The sequence below is a fragment of the Pan paniscus genome, chromosome X (assembly GCF_029289425.2).
Source record: "Pan paniscus chromosome X, NHGRI_mPanPan1-v2.0_pri, whole genome shotgun sequence".
In the NCBI taxonomy this organism is placed as follows: domain Eukaryota; kingdom Metazoa; phylum Chordata; class Mammalia; order Primates; family Hominidae; genus Pan; species Pan paniscus.
The window spans coordinates 114,607,348-114,632,680 of NC_073272.2; the positions used below are offsets into that span (position 1 = coordinate 114,607,348).

The following is a 25,333-nucleotide window of genomic DNA, read 5'->3' on the forward strand; positions in this document are numbered from 1 at the left end:
AACCATTTTTTAAATTTCTGAAATGTGTAATGGTTAATAGTAATCTAAAAATGTATATTCTCCAGCCTTCAGTATAAAAAGGACTGCAGAGTTCTATATGGCCTGTCTTAATACATAAATTTAAAATATTGTAAAATTTTGTCATTTAATTGCACCATCCTGTTTTTATCAGTTTATTGATTTTGATTTTAAAAATCTGTATATGTCTAAATAAAGAAAATCCAAAATATGTTCAAATAAGATTGGCAAATTTGCGTGAAAATACTAATATGTCATCTTTATAAAAGAGAACAAAAAAATTTTAAAATAGTTATCCAAACTCTAGTCATTTTATCTTTAGATTTCACTTTAAAAACAGTATCAAACCATGAATCTTTGTGACTTTACCACATCGTACATGCTACAGGTGATTCTCAAGTTTAAGCAACTGACCTCATTAGATGAGGTGAGAAAGTAAAAGAATGAAATCTAAATAGTTCAAGACAAAGCAATGTACCTCCTTACAGGACATCAGAGATGATTAACTAATAACTGTGAAGTCATTTGGAGGAAGCATAATGTAGAGAAAAGAGAAAAGTTTAAAAATCAAAGAGAGCTACTTTCACACTCTAGGTACTAGTGGACACTAGCTAAGTGGTTTTAGGCATAAAACTTAAGAGTCTTTGAACTTCACCTTCCTCACCTGAAAAAATGAGGTCAGTATCTACCCTACAGGATTTTAATGAAGATAAAATGAGAAACATGGGAAAGCACATAGCACTAATCCTGGTATATGGTAGGTATTCACCAAATGTTTCTTCTTTCCTTTCTGCATCTATAAAGCAACCTGAAAGAGTAACTGAAAAAAAATGTGGTAGGTCATATTTCATCATTTTATAAGATGAATGGTTCAAAAAAGATCCAAAGCACAATTATTTTAATAAAATATGGACATAAGTACCCTTAAAAGTCATAACCAGCATGACCAAATGGAAAGTATAGTAGAACAAGAGACAATACATCTGAGTTCCAGCCATTTAAAACTCCTGGTTTCAGTGTCTTAATTGGTAAAGTGATGTCAATACCATCTATTGTTATGGTTGTTAAATAGCTCAAATGAAGCAATGTATATGACGGTATAGTCCTCCTCAATAATAATAATAGAAGTCATCATTACACTTCAGGGGTAAAAACAGTGCATATCCTACACTCAAACGCTTACTATAATTTTGTGTTTACTTGAGGAATACAGACAGATGTGAAGTATTTATAAATTAACTATCTAAACATAAGAGGTAAGTGAACAAAAAATTATATTTTTTTCAAGTACTCTTTCAAGTAGGAATATCTAATGAATGGCTCAAGGGCTTATAAATAACATTTCATTTTCATATGTGCTTACCTTTTTTCATCTCCTAATTCTTCATTTTTCCGAGATTTTTCAGAACATTTTTCTTTTCCCTTATATAAAAGAAAGTTACATTTTAAATTGTATAGTCCACTTTTATAAGATCAAGAGAACATGTTATTAATACTTGTTCAAAGTTTTATTTACCTTAAAGAATGATACAAATGATCCAATATGTGCATTTCCCTGTTCAGGAACTGCTACATCTTCTGTGTTGGGGTCAACAAAATCATATACCTCCTGGTCTAGGTACAGATTAATATTTATTAGAAAATGTACATAGTAAACTGTATGCTTGACACTGCTGTCCTTAGAAAAATGTGTATTTTCTCAATGTAAGAGTTGGCTAAAGACAATATAATTTTTCAAAGCCCATTTTTAATGTGGGCTATGTACATGAAACAAAAATAGCAGGTACCATATGAATTACCTTTCTGAGAATCAGTCTTACTTCCTATTATGTGACTGTCATTTCTTGATGTCTGCTCTCTATTTGATTCTGAGACTTGAGAATGAAGGCTGACTGTGTCATCATCTGATGGCTAAAAGGAATAAGCAAAAAGTACAAATGAGGCATTTTTAACTTACGATATGGATTATGTTACTTCAATTTTACATATGAATTACAGAATGTCTGCTTTACATCTCCAGTTTCCAGTTTTCAAACCCAAAATTAACATAAGGTTTACTGCTCAGCTTTAAAAATCAGCATGCCCTTTTTTTCAGTTTTAGTCATAAAATATAATGATCATATTTTCAAGCAAAATAAACTCAAGTATGCACAAGTGTCTCTATTTCAATGCTCTAATAAAATTGTAAAACAGAATGGATCAGCAATAGAAAATACTCACTTCTGTTGTGGATAATCGTTTCTCTCCATTATCACTTCCAATTCCAGAGTCAGGGCCATGATTTTTATTTGGATAAAAATCTTCCATACTATGGAAATAGAAATCCTAAGAGCAGTTAGGATTTTCTTCTTAAATAGATAATGCACACTTGACCTAAAATTTCCCTAGATAATACAAAATATATACTTTTGATGTCTAAGATCCTTAATTAAGGACATGAGGAGAAAAATATCAGAACTCTTCCTACAAAACATTTTATTCATGCCACTCATGCAATATTGTTCCCTTCGTGTACTCTACAGTGTCAATTGTCAACAATAACCTATTATTTCTCCTCAGAGATTCAGAAAATCAGGCTGCCTTGTTAGAACATTATCTTGATGGAAGACCTGTTTTTCCCATTGGTTTGTCAAATTTCATCACAGAGCTTCGAAACATCTTTTAACTTCAATTTATATGCTTTACTCTTCATTGGCTCTAAAAATGTTTTATTTATATAAATAATGCCCATCTAATAAAGAGAGGATGTAAAAATGAAAGCTACAAAGTATTGAATATGCACTTTAATACTTTCAAATTCAATTTGTCCTTGCAAATTTCTGATTTACGAAATATGCCACCCAGGAAGCAAAGTATTTTTCACTTAATTTGCAATTTTACCACACAGTCTACAATGACCACTTATTATGTATGAGGAACTGTGCTAAATGTTTAAAAGACAAAACATTACATATTTATTGTGAAAAACTGTAGCAAATTGATGGTGTTTTCTCATTTTATATATGATAAAACTTTGACTGGAATGGATTAAGCAATTTATCCAAGGATACGCAACTTGCAGCCAGCAGTCCAAATTTGATCCCTCAATTATCTAGCACCAAAGTCCCTGGTGGTAATCACTATGTTATAATTCCTCTCCTAAAACCAGTTTCATGCTAAAAAAAAAAAAAAAAAAAAAAAAAAAACAATAACAACAACAAAAAAAACTGATTTTTGTACTTTTCAGAAGTATATGAATACATTTAGGGAATCACCTACCAAGTATCAGGTACTATGCTGAATGCTTAAGAGAAAATACATTTTTAAAACTTGCCTCCAAAGAGCTAGCTCTCAGCCTAGAGGAAAAATGAATGTGTTTAAATGTTTTGAAGACTATGACAAAGGTAAATACAAAGTGCTATGAGAAAAAAAAAAAAAGGTCAACTAATTCTCCTCGGTAAAGTTAGGAAAGGCATCACTCAAGAATGTGGCATTTGAGCTTAGTCTTGTGGATGAAGAGGCAATAACTGTTAGCATTCATTGAGTGTCTATACTGTGTTACGTACTGTGTTAGATGCACCTCATATTTTAGACACAATTCTTACAGTCTTGAAGTTATAATTATTATTTCTTTTTACAAAAAAAAATAAAGCTTACAAAAGTTAACGTCCCAAGGGGAAAAATTATAACATTTGCTGTTTATCATTTATTGAACTAATTGCTAGGCACACATTTAATTCTCACAACTGTAGAAGTGGGTATGGTTAACATTTTAGGTATGGAAACAGGCTCAGAGAAGTTAAATAACTTACACAAGGCCACAGAGAAATTAAGTAGTTAAACCATGATTAGAGCCAAAATTCATCTGACTGCACTGCACAAAATACTCCAAGTATTTGTAGTAAATGACAATGATGATAATAAGCTATTTGTTGAGGAAATGTTATGGGTAAGGCATTGCACTAAGTGCTCTACATACATTGCTTCATTTAATCCTGACAGCACCTGTGTAATTATTTTCTTTTTTACATATGAGAAAACTGAGGACCAGAGACATTAATACACAAGGACATACAGTTATTAAGAGTCATAAAAGGGCTTCAAAGCCATATTATGTCTGACTCCAAAAGATATTATATGTAAGTACTGTAGTGCCTATCTATGTATAATAAAGAGTTTACAAAACAGACAAGGCATGGAAGGGCATTCTAGGTAGTAAGAACCATACAGCCAAGAGCCTGAGTATGAAAGTGGAAAGCACATACAAGAATTTTCTAAGTAGTTCAATACAGGCTGTGAGTGAGAAATTAATACAACTGACAACCCACTCTATAGACCTGCACTGTCCAATACGGTAAGTAGCCAGTAGCCATATACAGCCATTCCAAATCGAGACACACTATACACATAAAGTACATACCAGATTTCAAAGATTTAATATTAAATAAGCATGTAAAATATCTCACCAAGTTTTCACATTAATTACATGTTGAAATGATAATATTTTGGATATACTCAAATAACATGTATTTCTTTTTACTTTTTTCAAAATGGGTAACAAAAAATTAAAAATTATATATGTGGCTCACATTATATTTTTATTGGATGGTCCTGCTAGAGAATATCTCCAAAATATATCTTAATTCTGCCCATTTCTTTTCATCTGTATTGCAATTACTTTATTCTAGACCCCCTGATCTCTTGGCAGTACTACAACAATCCAACTGGTCCCTGTGCTTCTATTTTTGCTTACTTCCAATCTATTCTCCTATAAGCCAAAATAGTTTTTTTTTAAAAAATGAGTCAAATCATGTTATTCCCCCACTTAAAACTGTCCAATGACTTCCCACTGTACTTTAAGTAAAATTCAAACTTCTTACCACATCCTACAAAGCACCCACATGACTTGAGCTCTGACTACCTCTCTAAAATCAACATGTACCACGTTTCCCTTCAGCTACTCTGCTCCAACCACGCTGGTCTCCTTTCAGTTGTTTGAACACACAAAGTTCCTTCCTAACTTAAGGCCATGGCAATGTCATTCTTTCTGCCTAAGATGCTCTTACTTTGCTGTTCACAGAGCTGGCTTTTATTCATTCCCTGACGACACTCTTGAAATACATTCCTTCATAGCACAGAATACAATTTGAAATTTTATATGTGTGTGTATTTCCTTGCATTGTTTATTCACTGACTCCTGCTCCACTACATTGTGAGCACCACGAGGCCAAGACCAACATATATGACATTCAACAAAACATAACTGAATCTACCAGTAGGCATTCAACTGATATTTGTAAAATAAATGACTAAAACAGTAAATGCCATTACTAAAAGTAAATTCATGTTAAAATAAATATAAAGCAGATTAATAGAGATTAGAATGCCTTAATTCCAATTTTTGGAGCCTTGTTTGGTCTAATACTGTTCATAATATTAAACAAAATAATCTTTAAGAACTGAATCTAATGTTTAGATACTCAATTCTACTTACAAAATAAAAATATTCAAGAAAAAGTCCTATTTGGGAATTCACAAACTTGTGCTGTTAACAATAGTACTTACTATATTGCCATTCAAAGCAATATAAAATTTATATATATGCAATGACAAATCTTTAAATATTTTAGGCAAGGGCATGGTCTAGCTTTCTGTAGTCTCACCCCATTCTAGGTTATTTTCTAAACTATTACATGGATTTATACTTTCATAAAATCTTTCAGACCAATCTACATCTTGAAAGGATGAATTAAAAACAGAATGTTCAATCTACTATCTCAAAATCTCATGAGGATCAAAACACTGAAATCATAAAGAACATCAAAGATGTTCATCAAAGATGATATATCATTATATGTCATTATGATATATCATCTTTGATCCAGACATAAAGACTATGATGAAAGGGAAAAGGTACTCCCCAAATGTCTTGCTCTTCCACCAACCTCAGCTCAAAGTCAAATTCTACTTGTTGTTACAAATGTACAATACAGTGATCACAAAATAAATTAACAGTTGTCACATGCTGAGAAATTAGTGTTTCCGTAATATAATGTCAAACATTTACATTTTTACTACTAAAACTTTAATGATTGAGAAAATGTCAAAAATATTCTAGTATCCTAGAACTTCATTCTATGATGGTGATATGTAGCTTCAGCCAATTATTTATTTTAGTGCTGGACCAATCAGTCTAAATATATTCGGAACACTCAAGATTAATAAGTGTATTTCATAAAAAGAGAAGACAGCAATCATCAAATGAAACTGTAAGAATGTTACATTACCTGTCTGTGAGAGGCTGGGAGGGCATTCGTTTACTCAATGATGGAAGATCCAGGGAATCTGGTTTCTTATCCATTCTGCAACATGCTTGAATATTTAAGTACTTAAATATGTGCACCTTACCCTTTAAACATATCTGTCAATAAAAAATAAAGATTTAATTATATAGTTCCAAATATAAATGACATCTATCATTTTAAACCATTCAATAGTCTCAAATTACATTGAGACATCACAATCTTGATTGATACTTTGCATATTTAAATAATTTGTACTTTTGACACCAGGTGGAAAAATCTGACAACACTGATACCAACTAAAATTCTATTGCCATCTCTGTTCTTATTGAAAAAAGTTAATTTTTCTATATTTCACTAGAGTTTTCTTGTCAAAAGCAGAATGTACAAACTATTAAACAATATGAAGTTTACAACTCATAAAAGTGGCCTTTATTTGAAAAAATGAAAAATATATATTCATTGGAATGGTAAGAAAAGAACAAATAATCTATGTGATTCTTTAAAGTAATCTCATCAGAACCACTAAGATGTTTGGCATAAACCCTGGAGAAGGCTAATATAAAAAATATAAATATGGGAAAAATGAATTTGTTGAAAGGTACGATATTAGGCTGGTGAGACTGAAATAATAAAAGAAAACACTGGTCAATTCAACTAGAATAATATCCTAAGAAATTACTTTCGTTGGCCATAGAGAAAATGAATAATGAGGAATAAAATACTATGTGAGCAAAGACACTCTGTATAAAAACAATAGAAAATGAGAGGTAAGAAAACTGTAAGTCAGCTTTATCAAGGTTAATTACAGTCACTAAGTGACATCAAATAAATATTTCTCAAAATTCTAATAAAAAATGTAACATTTTATGGGCTCACATAAGCTTACCTCACATGCAAAAAAATCAGCAAAGAAAACAGTAAGACAACAACATTAAAAAGCAATTATCATTCCAGGTCCAAAGGAAGAATGTTTCTTAGATAATTCTAACAGATACTAGGTCTGACTTGACCACTGAAAAATTTCATTTAAAAGGAAAATTAAAACTTTTGAGCTTTTAGAATATAAATATATTGCCAATTAAATGTTGTAAATATCATTGATTTTCTATTAATTATAAATTAATATTAAATACTATCAACTAAAATGTGCTAAAATTAAAATGTGAGGTAGTATTCTATTATATGTCCAAACTAAACAAAAATTTATCTTAATTACCAAATTAAGTGCTGGTAAATCACTCTCTTGTAAATTTTAACTTTTTATCATAGTACTTCATGTACACAGTTTTTAAATTTAAAAATAATTACAAAGCTGACAAGACATAATCCTCAATTCTACTTCTCCTTTTTTTTGTTTTTTTTTTTTGTTTTTTTTTTGCTTGTTTTTGGAAAACAGTGTCTCATTCTGTCGCCCAGGCTGGAGTGCAGTGGCACAAACATGGCTCACTGCACCCTCGACATCCTGGGCTCAAGTGATCCTCCCAGATTAGCTGGGATGAAATTACAGGTACACACCACCATGCCCGGCTAATCTTTCTTATATTTTGCAGAGGCAGGGTCCCACCATGTTGCCCAGGCTGTTCTCGAACTCCTGGGTTCAAGTGATCCTCCCACCTCGGCCTCACAAAGTGCTGGGATTACAGGCATGAACCACCGTGCCCAGCCCATTCTAATTCTTTCAATCTCTAAGATCAAATTCCCACTTTAAACTCTTTTAGTTTAATTTCTATTTGCCCTCATATTTATTAATAACATGCTTCTACTGCTATTTGTTTTAAATTTTCCAATGGTAGATTTATTGGAGTATCACTAAGGAAGATGAGGACTTGGATTTCTTACATTACCCACACCACCACCACCATCCCAGCCTCCCCGCTTCCTATCAATTCACATAAACATACTTCTCTCTTCAGAAGTATAACATAGTGGTTAAAGAGCATGGACTCTGCAGTCACACTGCCTTAGGTTGAATCCTGGCTCTAACCCATGCTAGCAATGTGACCTTGAACAAGTCATTTAACTTCTATGCCTGTTTTCTTACATGTAAAATGAGGATAATGACAGTACTTGTTTTACAGGGTTAACATAAGAATTAAATGAGTTAATATATGTAAAGCATTTTCAACAGTGTCTAGAACACAGCAAATACTATATAAATCTCTGCTATTATAACTATGTCACAATTTTTCACTAAATCAAAATCTAGTATTTATATTATTATGACCAAGAAAATATTCACAGATAAACTCCACAGAGTAATATGATTACATTTCCTTTCTCCTGTAAGTTTTTGTTTTTCCTAAAGTAATTAATGGCCCCATTTTTTCTTTTGAAAAATTTTCTATATGCCTATTATAAATTCATTCTTGACTCTGACAGAAGTATAAAACATCTCTCCATGTGGACAAACATATCAAGTCATCTCTTACTTTCTTTTTTTTTTTTTTTTTGGAGACAACTCCTGTACTCCAAACTACTGACTGGCTGCTTACTAGGCCTATGCATATCTGTCAATCTCAGACATGAAGAATTCCCCTTTTTTTAGTTTACTCCCTCACTTTGGTATAGTACACCCTCTGCTAGCATCCTAAGAAAGGGTACATGGGAGTAAAAATTTCTAAGATCTTGCATGTTTGAAACCTTTTTCTACCTCACATTTGATGACAGTTTGAATGTAGAATGTTAGAAATACTCCCTTAGTCCTCGAAGGTATCATTCCAGCATCTGCCAGTTTCCACAACTGCTGCTAGAAAGCCATGCTGATTAGCACTCCTATGAATATGCTCCATTTTTCCTCTTTATTTTTTTCTTCGAGCTTTATTAAAGTATGAGTTACAAATAAAATTTTTTTATATTTAAGTGCCATGTCCATCCCGCTGACCCTGACCCAATGATGGATGAAAGACGTACACTGACACAGATATTTTGCCTGTCAGTCTGGCTAAGGGGCTCTGCTGCCTGAGTCTGCAGCATCTGCCTCGATAAGCCGGGGAAGTTCGCATTTATTTAGTACTGATTAAATGACAAAGGTCTCGAGTAAACACTGCTAGAAGGTAATTAACACTGCCAACCCCTCGAGTAGAGAGCAATCATGCACTCACAGATGATAAAAGGTTGGGCTTAGGGCCACATGTGTAAACAAGCTATTTAGATAAACTCCCTTACATTCCTTTGTACCTACTTTAAACTATTAACTCAAGGTAAGAGGATTAGGCTGACTTCAGCTAAACCTTTTACTGAAGCTATGCAACCCCTCCAGCCTTCCAAGAAGGTTTGTGTCTATTTCCTATAACTATCTTCATAACTTTTCTTCTATAATTTTTCCCACCACCCTGACTGAACTCCCACATTTAAGGTGTACAACGTGATGCTTTGATATACAGTTGACCCTTGAACAACACAAGTTTGAACTGTGCAGGTCCATTATACATGGATTTTCTTCCACCTCTGCCACTCCTGAGACAGCTAGACCAACCCCTCCTCTTCCTCCTCTTCAGCCCTGTTCAATGTGAAGACCATGGGGATGAAGATCTTTATGATGATCAACTTCCACTTAGTGAATGGTAAATATATTTTCTCTTCCTTATGATTTTCTTAATAACATTTTCTTTTCTGTAGCTTACTTGATTGTAAGAATACAGTAAATAACATATAACATATAAAATATGTGTTAGTCAACTGTTTATTGATAAGGCTTCCCGTCAACAGTAGGCTATTAGCAGCTAAGTTTTTTGTGATTCCAAAGTTATACATGGATTTTTTACAGTATGCAGGGTTCGATGCCCCTAACCCTCATGTTGTTCAAGGATAAACTGTATTATACATTGTGAAATGATTACCACAGTCAAGCTAATTAACGTGCCCATCACCTCATGTAGTTACCTTGTTTGTGTGTGTAGTGAGAACACTTCAGTTCAACTCTCTTAACAAATTTCAAGTAAATACAATATTATTAACTATTATCAGCATGGTATACATTAGGTCCTCAGTACTTATTCATCTTATAACGGAAGGATGGTACCGTTTAAAATCTCCCCTTTATCCACACCCCCCAGCCCCTGGTAACCACCATTCTACTCTCTGTCACCATGAGTTCAACTTTTTTTTTTTAAGGTTCCACATATACGTGAGATCACACAGCATTTATCTTTCTGTGTCAGGCTTATTTCAATTAGTATAATGTCCTTAAGTTTCATCCATGTTGTTGCAAATGACAGGATTTCCTTCTTTTTCTAAGGCTGAATAATATTTCATTACACACAAACACCCCCCCCCCCCCCCACACACACACACACACTATATTTTCTTTATCCATTCATCTGTTGATGGACATACAGGTTGTTTCCATATCTTGACTGTAGTGAATAATGTTGCAATGAACATGGGAGTGCAGATTATTTCTTTAAGATGGTGATTTCATTTCCTTCGGATATTGTAATTTGTAAGGAATGTATACTTGGTTTTGCTCCCATTTCCTATACACAGCTCCTAAAACTCTTACACGATCTCTTAAGTGGTAAGTATCCCTTTGCATGCTAATGAATGACTGGTGGCTGGGAGCTCCTGGATAGCCACAGGATAAGGGACTGATTGCCAGGAAAACCAACCATGGGATTAGGCGGTTGAAACTTTCAATCCTACCTCCCTCACCTCCAGGAACCAGAGAAGGGCTGAAAGTTGAGGTGATCACCAATGGCCAATGATGTAACCAATTGTGCCTCCACAACGAAGCCTCCATAAAAACCAAAAGGACAGGGTTCGGAAAGCTTACAAATTGCTAAACACGTGGAGGTGCCTGGAAGGTGGCGTGCCCACAGAGGGCACAAAAGCTTCATTGAGGTTCAGAAAATGATACCCCAAAATGAAAGCCTCAGAAGCAAAGTTTTTCTGTGACCTTCTCCAGACGCCCCTCCCCTGTCTCTCACCTCCTCATTCTCACTAGAGGCAAGTCATGGAAACAAGAATTTATCTTCCCCAAGGCCAGTCATAGGCACTAGAACCCCTTTTTTCCAAAGCCAGCCATAAAGCCTAATCTAACCTTCCCCTACCTTTCTGTGTAACCACTGGCCATAAACAAATTAAAACCCTCATTCCAGAGAAGTATTACCCTACACCCAGAAGGAACAAACGCTACAACAGAGACACCAAGAAAAGGCCTTGCTAGGTTTTCCCACTCCATCTATTACCATTAGCTCATGATCTTTTTTTGTCCAATCACATTTCTACACTGCTGTCCCAGTCTCAATTGAATCGAAGCATAAAGTCAGCTAACTTTCTCTATATCCTTGGGTCCTTATTCTGAAGGCTCCAGTGTCACGTAAAACTATGATCAAATAAATTTGTTATCCTTTTATCTTGTTTACTTGTTTTTTGTTATAGGGGTATCAGCCGTGACCCTTATGATGGGGAGGAAAGGGAACATCCCCTCTCCACCCCTTCAGTTAGCACCCCTTCTCATATGCCTTGTCCTATCCTTCTCTTCCATCTGGCTATTCATTTGTATCCTTTGTAATAAATTAGCAATAGTAAGTAAAGTGTTTCACTAAGTTCTGTGAACCACTCTAGTAAATTAACTGAACCTGAGGAGGGGGTCATGGGAACCTTAACTTATAGTTGGTCAGTCAGAAGTATAGGTGAGCAGTCTGTGGGACTGAGCTCTTAACCTGTAGGATCTGATGTTAACTCCAGGTAGTGTCAGAATTGAATTGAATTATAGGATACCGAGTCAGTGTCTGCTGGAGAACTGCTTGGTGGTGGGAAGAAATCTGACGCATTTTGGTGACCAGAAGTGAAGTATTCTGTATTGAGAGTTAAAATAGAAAAAATAGTTTGGTTTATTTTTCTGTCTCTTACAGATGTATACCCAGAGGTAGGACTGTAATATTATATGGTAGCTCTACTTTTAATTTTTTGAGGAAGCACTATACTGTTTTCCATAATGGCTGTACCATTTTACATTCCCATCAATAGTGTACAATGGTTCCCTTTTCTCCATATCCTTGCCAGCACTGGTTATCTTTTCTTTTTGATAACAGGCATCCTAACAAGTGTGAAGTGATATCTCATTGTGGTTGTGATTTACATTTCCCTGATGATTAGGAATGCTGAATATCTTTTCATATAGCTGTTGGCCATTTGTATGTCTTGTTTGAAAAAATGTCTATTCAAGTCCTTTGCCTATTTTTCAATTTTTTTTTTTTTTTGCTATTGAGTTATATGAATCCTTTTTGTATTTTGGCTATTAACCCCTCATCAGATATATGGTTTACAAATATTTCTGGATATCTACACACACACAAAAAATAAATGTGCTCCCTTTCGTTTCAATGAAAGCCTTTGGTGTTTTGGTCTCTGTCTTTCACGTTAGAAATTACTCTTGCAATGTCTAATGATTCTTGGCTGGCTGTTCATTTTCTTTTTTCTTTTCTTTTTTTTTTTTTTTTTTTTTTTTGAGACAGAGTCTCACTCTGTAGCCCAAGCTGGAGTGCAGTGGCACGATCTTGGCTCACTGCAACCTCCTCCTCCAAGGATCAAGCGATTCTCGTGCCTCAGCCTCCCCAGTAGCTGAGACTACAGGCGCGTGCCACCACACCCAGCTAATTTTTTGTACTTTAGTAGAGACGGGGTTTCACCATATTGCCCAGGGTGGTCTCAAACTCCTGAGCTCAGGCAATCCATCTGCCTCAGCCTCCCAAAGTGCTGCAATTACAAGTGTGAGCCACCGCACCCAGTCTTTTTTTTTTTTTTTTTTTTAAAGACAGAGTCTCACTCTGCTGTCTAGGCTGTAGTACAATGGTACAATGGTGTGATCAGGGCTCACAGCAGCCTCAACCTACTGGGTTCTAACAATCCTCCCACTTCAGTCTACCAAAGTTCCAAAGTACTGGGATTATAGGCATGAGCTACCATCCGACCTGTCTGTTAATTTCCAAAAGGGATAATAAAAAACAAACTGGAAGCTCTGTGTGCATGGGGAAGTTTCCTGATGGTGAGCTTCCATCTATCTGGTGATCAGACACAGACTAGCCATTTCATCAGGTGACTCCAAAAATTCAGCATATAGATAGGTCTCTTCTCCTGCTGCAGTTTACTAAGGAAGAAATCCACCAATTCTGCCTGAAATATGTAAGACAGGTTGCAAGCATTCTGGGAGCCAAACTGGAGTGTCTCAACATTCAGTATGCAACCATTCACTGTTTTCAGTATGCGGTCTCATTCTTGCTATATAAGCTGTACCTGGAGCCCCTGACTCTGTTTCAATCCCTTTATAGCTTCACTGTCCAATAGGGTACCACTAGCCACATGTGTCTATTTATTTATTTTACTTTAAGTTCTGGGATACATGTGCAAAATGTGCAGGTTTGTTACACAGGTATACATGTGCCATGGTGGTTTGCTGCACCTATCAACCCATCATCTAGGTTTTCAACCCCGCATGTATTAGGTATGTGTCCCAATGCTCTCCCTCCCCTTGCCCCCCACACCCCCACAGGCCCCAGTTTGTGACATTCCCCTCCCTGTGTCCATGTGTTCTCATTGTTCAACTCCCACTTATGAGTGAGAACATGTGGTGTTTGGTTTTCTGTTCTACATGTGTATTTAAATGTAAATTAATCAAATCTAAATAAAATAAAAATTCAGTTCTTTTGTCACACTATACACTTTCAAGTACTCAGTAGCCACTATGGCTACCATATTGGACAATGCAGATACAGAACATGCTCATCACCACAGCAAGTACAAATGGGATGGTGCTTCTCTAAGGAGTAAACACCAGTCTTCTGCTGAGGCAAGAAGTGAGTCATCATCTGGCCACTGAGCTAACGGAGAAAACCTAAGGATCTACCTACTCCTTAGAATAAATTCCGGACTTCTGCTGATGCAAGTAAGGAATGGTCTGTGGCTGTGGGGCTGAGGGCAAGAATCTGAGGGTGTAAATCTTAGAGCCGTGGTGTTTAATATGGGAGCTACCAGTCACATGCAGCAATTTAAATTTAAATAAATCAAATTAAAATAAAATTTAAAATTTGGTTCCTTAGTTGCACTAGCTATATTCCAAGCATTCAACAGCCACGTAAACAAGTGGTTACAGTATTGGACCAGTGTCGATTATAAAACATTTCCATCATTCAGAAAGTTCTACTGGACAGCACTGCCTTAGACATTCCACAAACCATCATGTTTTCAGTACTTAATCCCTATATTCAGTTACATGTTTCCTCCAATACTCAAGCCATTCCCAGGTTTGACGCTGTAAATCAACTTGAATCTGATTGCCTTCTCCCATAGCAGGCACAAGTTTCAGCTTTCTTCATTCTGCTAAGGTAGCTACCACCAGGACTCTAGCCAGTCTTTATTTGAATTAGAAAAGGTAACCCCTTTAGAATGAGTGGAATGTACTTTTGTAGGAAGAAAAAGAAGACCTTTCTTCTGGATGTCTGCAAACCCTCTGCCAGGGCACACAGCATAAAGTACCATTTCACTGCTACTTGCTCCTCAGCCAAATAATTTTGGGCAATCTAAGTAAAGGTACTTGTTTCTACTATTCTATTTTCCATTTTCAGAAATTCTATTGACATCTCTCCCCCACTGTCCTCTTTCTTCTCTTTCATACTTTGTCCATAGGGGATTATATCATAGTTTATTCCTTAACTGTCATTTAAGAGGATTCCACATGGATTTAATCCTCACTAAACTAAAAGTCATAATTAATATTTTCCACTTGTATTTTGTTCTTTCTGTTATAATTCCATCTCTCAGTGCCAAGAATGTACTCCAATCAATCCCACAACAAATCCCAAGTAGATATATACCTGAGTGGGAAACAGGTAGAGAGACTTCAGAGTCACTTTTGTAAATAACTAACAACCAGAATTATCAGTTCACAAGCAGAAAGTTATTATCTGGGTTTTCCAAATGCTATCCTAGAGCCTAAGCTAAAACTCCTACCAAAGTGCAAAAGGCAATGCTCAGAAAAACTTTAGACAACAGTGCTTGAACAACAAATTGGCTCTTGATTTAGGTGCTTTTTGATTTACCAGTCATAAACAGATAAAATTATGAATAAAAATGAGAAGAAACATTATAATATTTTTATTACAAACCTGTGCTGGTGGTACTTGCAATGGATTGTTATCCAATATTATTACTTGTAAATGATGCAGTTTTCTGTAACAAACTGGAATTTCGGTCACTTTATTACAAGAGAAATCCAGCTTGACTAAGGGAAGGTCTCCTAATTCTGGTCAGAAATGAAAAAATAATTAATTAAATTTTACATAGTTACTCTCTTATTCATGTGAGTAAAAATAGTGAACATCTTACCATCTGGCAAAACATGAAGATTATTTCTTCTTATATTTAGCTCTCTAAGTGAATGTAATTTTCCCATTTGTTGGGGAAGGACTTGAATCTCATTGCAGCTAATATCCTAAGGAGAACAATAAAACAGAATTATAACAAGCTAACTGAGAAATACATATATTATATATATATATATTCTAATTTTTAAATTAAAGCACATGGTTAATAGCTAGCAAGAGTTATCCTCTAATGTCATCGCTCTAAAGATGGATTATCTGGCAGATTCCTATTTATATGACATCATGAAGCCGACCTAGTACAGTAAATGGAAACTTCCCATACAAAAATTTGAGGTTATATCTTAGTAACTACAACCTCTCGAAAATCTCAACTAAAGGCCAACTCATACCAGCCAAAACCAGAAGTAAGAATGATCCAGCACTCTTCACGTGGAGGTAAAGTAAAAGACTAACAACTCTCAAACATTGTGTAATCTGTCAATTACAGTAGTTGTCTTGAGATACTTGGCTGGGCAGAAGCTAAGAAAGTCAAGGATTTATAAATGTGCACTGGAGAAACAGACTATGATAAAGATTGATTTAACTAAATCTCTTTCTCCAAAGGGATACAAAATGAGAAGTTACAAGCCCCAACACTTGTGACTCATCTCATAGCTCAAAGACATTCTAAGAGATCTGAGTTGGAAATCTCTCAGGTTATCTAAGGTGTCTCTCAGGAAATCTCTGTGGTTAAAATCCAAGCCCCAATTTAAAGGCAAACGATATCAAGTTTCCATAATAACAAATTGAGGTTTTTATTTATTATCATAATAAAAAAAACAGAAAAAAGAACAGTTTAAGTTAACTGTGCTCTCTCCCCTCTTTCTTATAATAACATCAACAACAAAAAAAAGAGAAATCTACAACATGGTCTCAGACAGTAATCATTCCAGACACACTTCAAATGAAATTCATATTCTAATGCAACTGCCCCCAATTTCCAACTTTTAGTGAAAATAATAGCTTGGAGGGAGGAGAATAGTACATACATTCAGTTTTCAAGATAATATTAAAACCATGTAGGGAAGAATATAATAATGCTATAGATGATTAGGAAAATATATCCTACATACCTCTTTCAAACAATATCTAAGGCATCTTCATTCAACAATAAATATTTATTGAATACTATTAACATTTGCTAGGTACTGTTCCAGGGACTGGGGATTTATCAAGGGGAAAAACAAAATTTCCTGCTGTCATAGCTCCTCATGGAGTTTACATGCTAGCAAGGGGAGTAAATTATATAATATGCTAGAAGGTGATAAGTGCTATTTAAAAAAGATAACAGGGTAGGAAAATGGCTATGCTCGCAATAGTGGGGAGGGATACTACTTTATCTCATAGAGAAGGTGATATTGAGCAGTACTGTCAGAGCTAAAAGGTGAACCATACTAATATATAAGAAAGGAATATTCCAGACAGAAGGAACAATAAAAGTGAAGGCGCTCAGGCCGAGCACACCTGACAGGTACAAAGAACAGCAAGGAATCCAGTGTAACTAGAGGGAAATGGGCAAGGGAGAGAGTAGAATAGAGGGAGGGATATGACTTTAGCTTTTATTCTGAGAGATGTGGGCAGGATCCAGAAACTTTTGAACATGGGATTGACATGATCTGACTTATATTTTGACAGGATCACCTTAGCTGCTATGTTCAGAATAGACTACTATTCAAACGATGGATAATAGAAGTTTGTGAAAATGTTATTTAAACATTATTGCTTCTTTCTAAGGGTATTTGATACTTATGATTTCCATATGGAAAATCCATAGAAATTTGAGAGATAGCTGTCATTTCCCAAGAGAAATAAACCCAGGCATAGGAAATGAACCCACTCCAGTGGGTGCTCTACAAAATATTCTGCAAAGGATTGGAAGCCAGAGAGTATTTCCTAGGTTTCTAATGATAGAACTTCATTGCAGTTGATTATCACATGATGTGGAAAAGTATCAAGGGAAAATATTCCAATGACAGGGAATATCCACCAATTCAATATGTGATTTACAACTGTCAATTAGCCCTCCTAATGCTATCTACCCATCTACTGTTACTGATTTCAAGAGTTTAAAGCATAACAATTTTACAGTACCTAGTAAAATAATAGTGTTTAACATTTTAGAATTTTCTACATAAATTAAAAAACAGTTGGTCCTCTGTATCCATGGGTTCTGCATCCATGAATTCAACCAAATACAAATCAAAAATATTCAGGAAAAAAAAAGCATGGTTGTGCCTGTACTGAACATATATTAACTTTTTTTTCTTGTCATTACTCCTTAAATAATACAACGTAACAACTACTCACACAGCATTTACACTGTATTAGGTATTATAAGTAATCTAGAAATGATTTAAAGTATATGGGAGAATGTATTTAGGTTATATGTAAATATTACTATTGTATATAAGAGACTTGAGCATTCGTGGATTTTGGTATGGGGTGAATCCTGGAACCAATCCCCCATAGAGGGACAACTGTACTAAAATTAATATAAAACTCCTAATTATTTTTTACATTTCATTTATCTAAAAATTACATCATGTAATGTAATTAAAAACGTAGGGCCAAAAACTAAATTAAAAAAAAATAAATTACGGAGACATAAAATCTTAAATTATAACCTTTATAAAATCTGGAAAAACATTAATAGCGTTCAAGTCAAACAAAATAATGGTACCTTTTATTATGAACTTGTTAGATCATATCTGGAATCTCTGTTCATTTTTTAGTATAACATTAAGTGAGACTTTAACTAAAAGGAACATTTTCTAAATCGAATTAGCTAAAAGTAAAAAGTCATACAAAGGAATAAAGGTAATAAGGATGTTTAAGCTATAGAAAAACACATCTTAAGAGTTTGGTAGGCTGGGCGCGGTGGCTGACGCCTGTAATCCCAGCACTTTGGGAGACCGAGGCAGGTGGATCACGAGGTCAGGAGTTCAAGATCAGCCTGGCCAAGATGGTGAAGCCCCATCTCTACTAAAAATACAAAAAATTAGCCGGGCGCGGTGGCAGGTGCCTGTAATCCCAGCTACTCGGGAGGCTGAGGCAGGAGAATTGCTTGAACTCGGAGGGTGGAGGTTGCAGTGAGCCAAGATCGCACCACTGCACTCCACCCTGGGCGACAGAGTGAAACTTCGTCTCAAAAAAAAAAAAAAAAAGAGTTTGGTAAAATGGACTGTAAACACACAACAGATTACAAATATCTGAAGGGGACAGAAGTTGTCATTATCTATATTTCTTCACATGGTAGTCCCAGGCCCAATGGAAAAAAATGATAGAAGCATGTATTTTGGTTCAAAATAAGAAAGATTAATAACAAATAGAGTTTTGCAAAGAAGAATTAGGACAGTCACGCATGCACACGCACACGCACACACACACACACACACACACACACACACACACACACAGAGTTGTCCACCATTGAAAATATACAGTAGATGTATCAGGGATTCCTACATTAGAAAGTGGTTGTATCTGATCACTTCTAAGATCTTTTATAACTTCAAAATTATATGGTTCTAAAACATAAGGTGAAATTCAAGGAAGTTTCCTTGTATTATAATTGGACATGCAGGTATTCCTTAATGAATAAAAGGTATTCCTGAAATTTCTGCTCATTACATTCTGTTAATATTAATTTCTCATTATGAAATTGTAGGTAAGTTCCTCAAGAAAACTTTTGACCTCCCCGGACATAATAAAGTCATACATAAGAATACTTTAGGACTTTAGTCCATGCACAGTGGCTCACACCTGTAATGCCAGCACTTTGGGAGGCCGAAGCAAGTGGATCACTTGAGGCCAGGAGTTCAAGACCAGCCTGGGCAACACAGTGAAACCTCATCTCTACGAAAAATGCAAAAATAAGTTGGGTGTGGTGGCGCATGGCTGTAATCCCAACGACTTGGGAGGCTGAGCATGAGAATAGCCTGAACCTGGGAGGCGGAGGTTGCAGTGAACTAAGATCATGTCACTACACACCAGTCTGGGCAACAGAGCGAGACTCTATCACAAAAAAAAAACTTTAAAAATACCTGTTTATTAGGAAAGCATCATTCAAAATAAAAGAAAAACATGAAGCATGGTATACTGCGTAAAGTGGAGGTAACCAGAAGATATGAAAAATAGCTGAAAGCTTCGAGGCTCTGAATATGTTTCTCTCAGAATTCAATGTCCTTTAATACCTAAAATGTTATGTCCAAGGTAATTAATTTAAATTATTCTGTATTTCTACAATCAATTGCATATAATGGCCTTTTACCATTTATTTCAGTCTAAAAAGTGTCATAACATCACATAAGCAAACAGTGAGGAAGAGTTATGTTGCTAATTCTGTTTGCAGACACTTTCTTCTTTTATCTCCTTTGTTTAAGGATATATCATAGTCCTATAAAAGTTTTATTTTAAAAATTCCCTTAGCTTTTCTCTAAGACCTTTACTGTCCACAAAATGAGTAAACAAATGCTTATTCATTTGAAAAGTATTTCTTAAAGTTTGTAAGCAAGCCTTCTGACGTCACTAGGACTAAGGAAGAACCATGCTATTTTGTGACTGGAAAAACTCAGACATATAGTATCTCAAGATTTTACTAAATCTTACTGAATTTAGACATATACCAAGTTAGTACTTTTTTAAAAAATTACAATTAAATTCCATTAAAAATAGGTAATCTTCCAAAATGTAGATATATTACGCATATTGCATTAATTAATACAACTAAGTTACTCACCAATTCCATTAAATCTTTTAACTTCCCAATTTCTTCTGGAATGGATACCAGTTTATTATTACTGACGACCAAAACTTTAAGGGGAAGATCAAATAGGTATTTTGGCAATGTTGATAAAAGATTTCGGCTGAAAAGAATGAGAAAGTTTCATTATGAGAATATGTATGTAATGTGACATATTAAAAACGAAGAAATCACTTTGTAAGTAAATAATATTCTATCACTAAGTAATAACTTAATAAGTACTTGCTGAGTGCTCACTTTGTATCAGGCACAGTGTTAAATTTCTTATATGCACTGTCTCATTTAATCTTCATGTTAATGATACAAGATTAAGTAGTTATTATCTCCATTATACAAATCAGAAAATGAAAGTTAAAACTGGTTAAGTGATTTGCCCAACTACAGCAGAGATCCATAGCATAGCAAACCCTATGCAGGCAGACCTATGATACTACTCCACACACCATCAGTTCTCAAAAACCCAGAATGATTCCTCCGAGCTCAATAATGTCAGAACTTTGCTCCTTGATATAATTCTGGTATATTCAATACTTCCATGCTAGGGAAAGTCTCCAGGTATAAATGTGCATGAACTATGTTTAAGTTTATAAAAGAGTAAATAGGACTATATCTTCAAAAACATGTAGTAAACCTAACCCATTCCCTTTTAAGGTTTAACAGCCTATTATCACCTTTATCTCAGCTCAAAGTTGATAAAACATTCTTATCTCTGTAGATACATTTAAATATAATAACTAACATTTACTGAGTGCCTACTATTGCCAGGCCATGTTCAGGGCAGCTCATGTGAATTAACTCTCACAGTGATCCTCATTTTGCAGCAGGTCATGTGAATTAACTCTCACAGTGATCCCCATTTTGCAGATGAAGAAATAGTCACAAAGAGTTTAAGTAAACTGCTCAAAGTCACACAGCTGTTAAATGGGAGAGGCAGGATTCAAACTCAGGCAATCTGGCTCTGGGGTCTTTGCCCTCAAAGTACTATGGTCAAATTTATATGCCAAAACAGACTGACTGACCCAAAGGAACCACTAACAAAATGTATATTTTTCCATTCCATTTACATACTAACAAGCACTGGTAAGCGATAAGCTATTATTTTCCCTGTTTTTCAAAGTGTCATTTATAGACCTATACCTAGCATTTCGTGTAACATACACAGCAACAGAAGTCCAGTGTTACTCAAGGGGGACTTGAAGACCCTCCTCCCCATCTTTTCTCTGGCAAAGGACATCCAGAAATACTAGACTGGCTTTAATAACATGGCACAAACAAACAAACAAAAAAATGGCAATGCCCCTCAACAAGCAATAATGGCCAGACTGCTGGAATGTCAAATGTGCTAGGGTCCTGTCATAATCCTTCATACTTTCAGGATGAAGCAGGCTCCTTGGAAAAATGGTCAGTCTGGGTCCCTTCATACCAGGGCACACAAGGATCTTTCTACAGGATTCTACTGAAAAAGGGGGGTAGTATATAGGAAGAGAGAAGAGTTGAAAAATTATTTTACAAGTTTATTAAGAGATTTTCACCAAAATAAATAAATACATGGAAGAAATAATGGCAAACTCATTCTAATACAGCTTCAGGCCAAAAATAGCTTAAAAATCAATTTATTTTCTTCCCTTAAAAAGCATATTCAGGCCGGTCACAATGTCACGCCTGTAATCCCAGCACTTTTGAGAGGCCGAGGCGGGCAAATCATTTGAGGTCAGGAGTTTGAGACCAGCCCGGCCAACGTGGTGAAACACTGTCTCTACTAAAAATTAGTCAGGCCTGGTGACAGGCGCCTATACTTCCAACTACTTGGGAGGCTGAGGCAGGTGAAACATTTGAATTTGGGAGGCGGAGGTTGCAGTGAGCCAAGATGGTGCCACTCCACCCTGGGAGACAGAGCAAGACTCCGTCTAAAAAAAAAAAAACAAACAAAAAAAACGCATATTCATTGAGTTAACACAATCATCTTTCACCAGAATCTGGTTTCTTAATACCGGCAAATAAATTATTAATTGTCACTATTTTACTACATGCCTTAGAGAAGAATTCAGTCACTAGAACAAATGTTATTTCAATATAGTTTGCTCAAAAATTTTTGTGACTATAAAAAAAGATCAAAGTTGACTTTTACAGATCATGACAGGATAGAATCAGAGAAAGTTTTAGTAAAACTAAGATTACCATATGTGTTAATAGAGAAGTGTAATTCAGTTTTTGGCAAATCACTTTTTCCGCAAAAGAACAAAATGAAACAGAAACAAAGACAAAACTTAAAAATACCTCACTTTCCTCAAACCTCTCCTAAGCCAGGCCAAGGAGATTTATACCTACTTAGAGAAAGGAGCAAACCAAATGACTGATATCTTTGGAAGGAAACTTCCCTCACACTTTTTTTTTTTTTTTTTTTTTTTTGAGACAGAGTCTTACTCTGTCACCCAGGCTGGAGTGCAGTGGCGTGATCTCGGCTCACTGCAAGCTCCGCCGCCCGGGTTCACATCATTCTCCTGCCTCAGCCTCCCCAGTAGCTGGGACTACAGGCGCCCACCACCACGCCTGGCTAATTTTTTGTAATTTTAGTAGAGACAGGGTTTCATCATGTTAGCCAGGATGGTCTCGATCTCCTAACCTCGTGATCCACCCACCTTGGCCTCCCAAAGTGCTGGGATTACAGGCGTGAGCCACCGCGCCCAGCCAGGAAACTTCTCTCACACATTTTAAGGTGTAAAGTGGTTTCAGTTAAAATAGCTTGTACTGTCAGGTAACACCACTGGGGGAGTCATACAAAAGAACTGATATATCACAGTGAGAAGGGAACATTATCATTTATGTATATTAATTATATTTACTACTTCTCTATATGGGAATTTAGACAAGTAACTTGGTTAATGAGGAGATTATCCCTTCCAATTGAATAAAAAAAGAAAAAAATTCAAAAATTAAGTCACAATATATCAATTTTCATTCAATGTTACTGATTTGGCAGGGAAAGTTTTTTTCTTATACTTATTGAGTGTTCATTCTTTTACATATATAGGGTAAAAGCTATGTATGAATGAGAGCTCTATAGCCAGACTGCTTTGATTTTAATCTTGGCTCTACCACTTGCTGAATATATCTATGAATTTGGACAAATAGCTTAACCCAATTTCCTCATCTGTAATGCAGGGATAACAATAGTACCTATCTCAAAATGCTGTCATGAAAACTAGATAAGGTAATATGGGTAAAGCGTTTGAAACACTGACTGCCTGGCACATGGTAAGCACTTACTAAGTATAAACATGAACTGTCATCCACTTCCAAACCTTTCAACATTCTCACCCCACTCTAACCATCCTTGAAGTAGAAGCAAGAAGTCACAAAAGTGAGAAAAAATAACTCAAGCACTGTTTGTTTCACATATCTAAGGATGCATATAAAATCTGTATCGTGGTGCTATAATTTCAGGAAATATTTATGGTCTAAAGCCTTGCTACTGAAACTGAGGTCTAAGGACCAGCAGGTAGGCATGAGCATTGCCAAGGGGCCTGTTAGAAATGCAGGCCCCATAACAGACCTAAGAAATTAGAATCTGCATTTAACAGATCCCCGGGTAATTCCTGTGTGTTAAAGTTTGCTAAGCTCTGCTCTCAAGAACAAGACAAAAGCCTACAAAATAATGTGAACATATAAAAAACACAAATAAGATACTGCTGAAATAAATTTAAGCTACACAGCCAAATCAAACATATTCCTTTGCGACTAAAAAAGGATTAGAACAACAATAAAAACCAAAATTTATTTTTAAATTGTTTCCTTACCTAATGTTAAGGTATGTTAACATCTGCAGATTTTTAATGGCTTCAGGAATGGTTTTGATGCAATTATGATATAAATTTAATGTTTCAAGGGGTGCAAATAACCAGACATCAGAAGGAATTTCTGTAAAACGATTTCTGGAAAGATCTGAAAAGAAAATAGTGAGTATTAAACATATACCTATATCTATGGTAATTAAAAGAACTATTTTCACACTTGCTGAATCACTTAGAATCTAAGCAACTACTTAAAATACTTTAAAATATACAATATTATCCATCAATACCTTGAAGGCAAAAAACATCATTTAGAAATACACTCATACGGCTGGGCGCGGTGGCTCACATCTGTAATACCAGCACTTTGGGAGGCCAAAGCAGGCAGATCTTTTGAGCTCAGGAGTTGGAGACCAGCCTGGCCAACATGGCGAAATCCTGTGTCTACTAAAAACACAAAAATTAGCCGGATGTGATGGTGGGCCCCTGTAATCCCAGCTTCTCAGGAGGCGGAGGCAGGAGAATCGCTTGAACCCAGGAGGCGGAGGTTGCAGGGAGCTGAGATCACGCCACTGCACTCCAGCCTGGGTGACAGAGCGAGACTCTGTCTCAAAAAAAAAAAAAAATCCTCATAGAACGCATGTTTATTAACCAGATGTATTTGATATGCTTCAGTATACCTAAATTCCAAATATGCTATTTGTCTTTTAAAATACCAACGAAGCATTATCTCTGATCTTTAAAAGCAAACACAAAAATACCTCCCACGATCCCACAACCCCCTCCATCTGCCTCTTCTTTTACAGACAAACTCACATAAATCCACAACACAACTAAATTTCTTACTTACCATGGACTTCTTAACCCACTGCAATTTGGTTTCTATCCACTCTCACATCCACCAATGTAACCAACAACCACCACCATATCAATAACCATTCCATATGTCTGGAAAGATTATTTTCCTTTGGCTTAGAAGACTACACTTCTGGGATCTCTTCCTACCTCTCTGGCTACTTCTTATTTTCTATTCCTAGGATTTCTTCTACCTGTATCATAGACGTTGGTGTTCCCAAGAACTATGACGTAAGGTACTCTTTTCCTTCTTGAGACATA

General features: G+C 35.6%; 1 protein-coding gene across 2 annotated transcripts in view; it reads right to left on the reverse strand.

The window, feature by feature from the left end:
• LRCH2 (leucine rich repeats and calponin homology domain containing 2) overlaps positions 1–25,333 on the reverse strand; it is a 125,797-nt gene that overhangs the window by 55,565 nt on the left and 44,899 nt on the right. For both annotated transcript variants that reach the window (XM_034949510.4, XM_003805417.7), the window contains exons 2-10: positions 24,224–24,368; positions 20,403–20,529; positions 15,627–15,732; positions 15,407–15,543; positions 6,285–6,418; positions 2,239–2,326; positions 1,818–1,929; positions 1,535–1,632; positions 1,382–1,440 (exon numbers count right to left, since the gene is read on the reverse strand). In XM_034949510.4, coding sequence (XP_034805401.1) covers positions 1,382–1,440; positions 1,535–1,632; positions 1,818–1,929; positions 2,239–2,326; positions 6,285–6,418; positions 15,407–15,543; positions 15,627–15,732; positions 20,403–20,529; positions 24,224–24,368 — 1,006 coding nt within the window. The remainder of the gene's footprint in view (positions 1–1,381; positions 1,441–1,534; positions 1,633–1,817; positions 1,930–2,238; positions 2,327–6,284; positions 6,419–15,406; positions 15,544–15,626; positions 15,733–20,402; positions 20,530–24,223; positions 24,369–25,333) is intronic.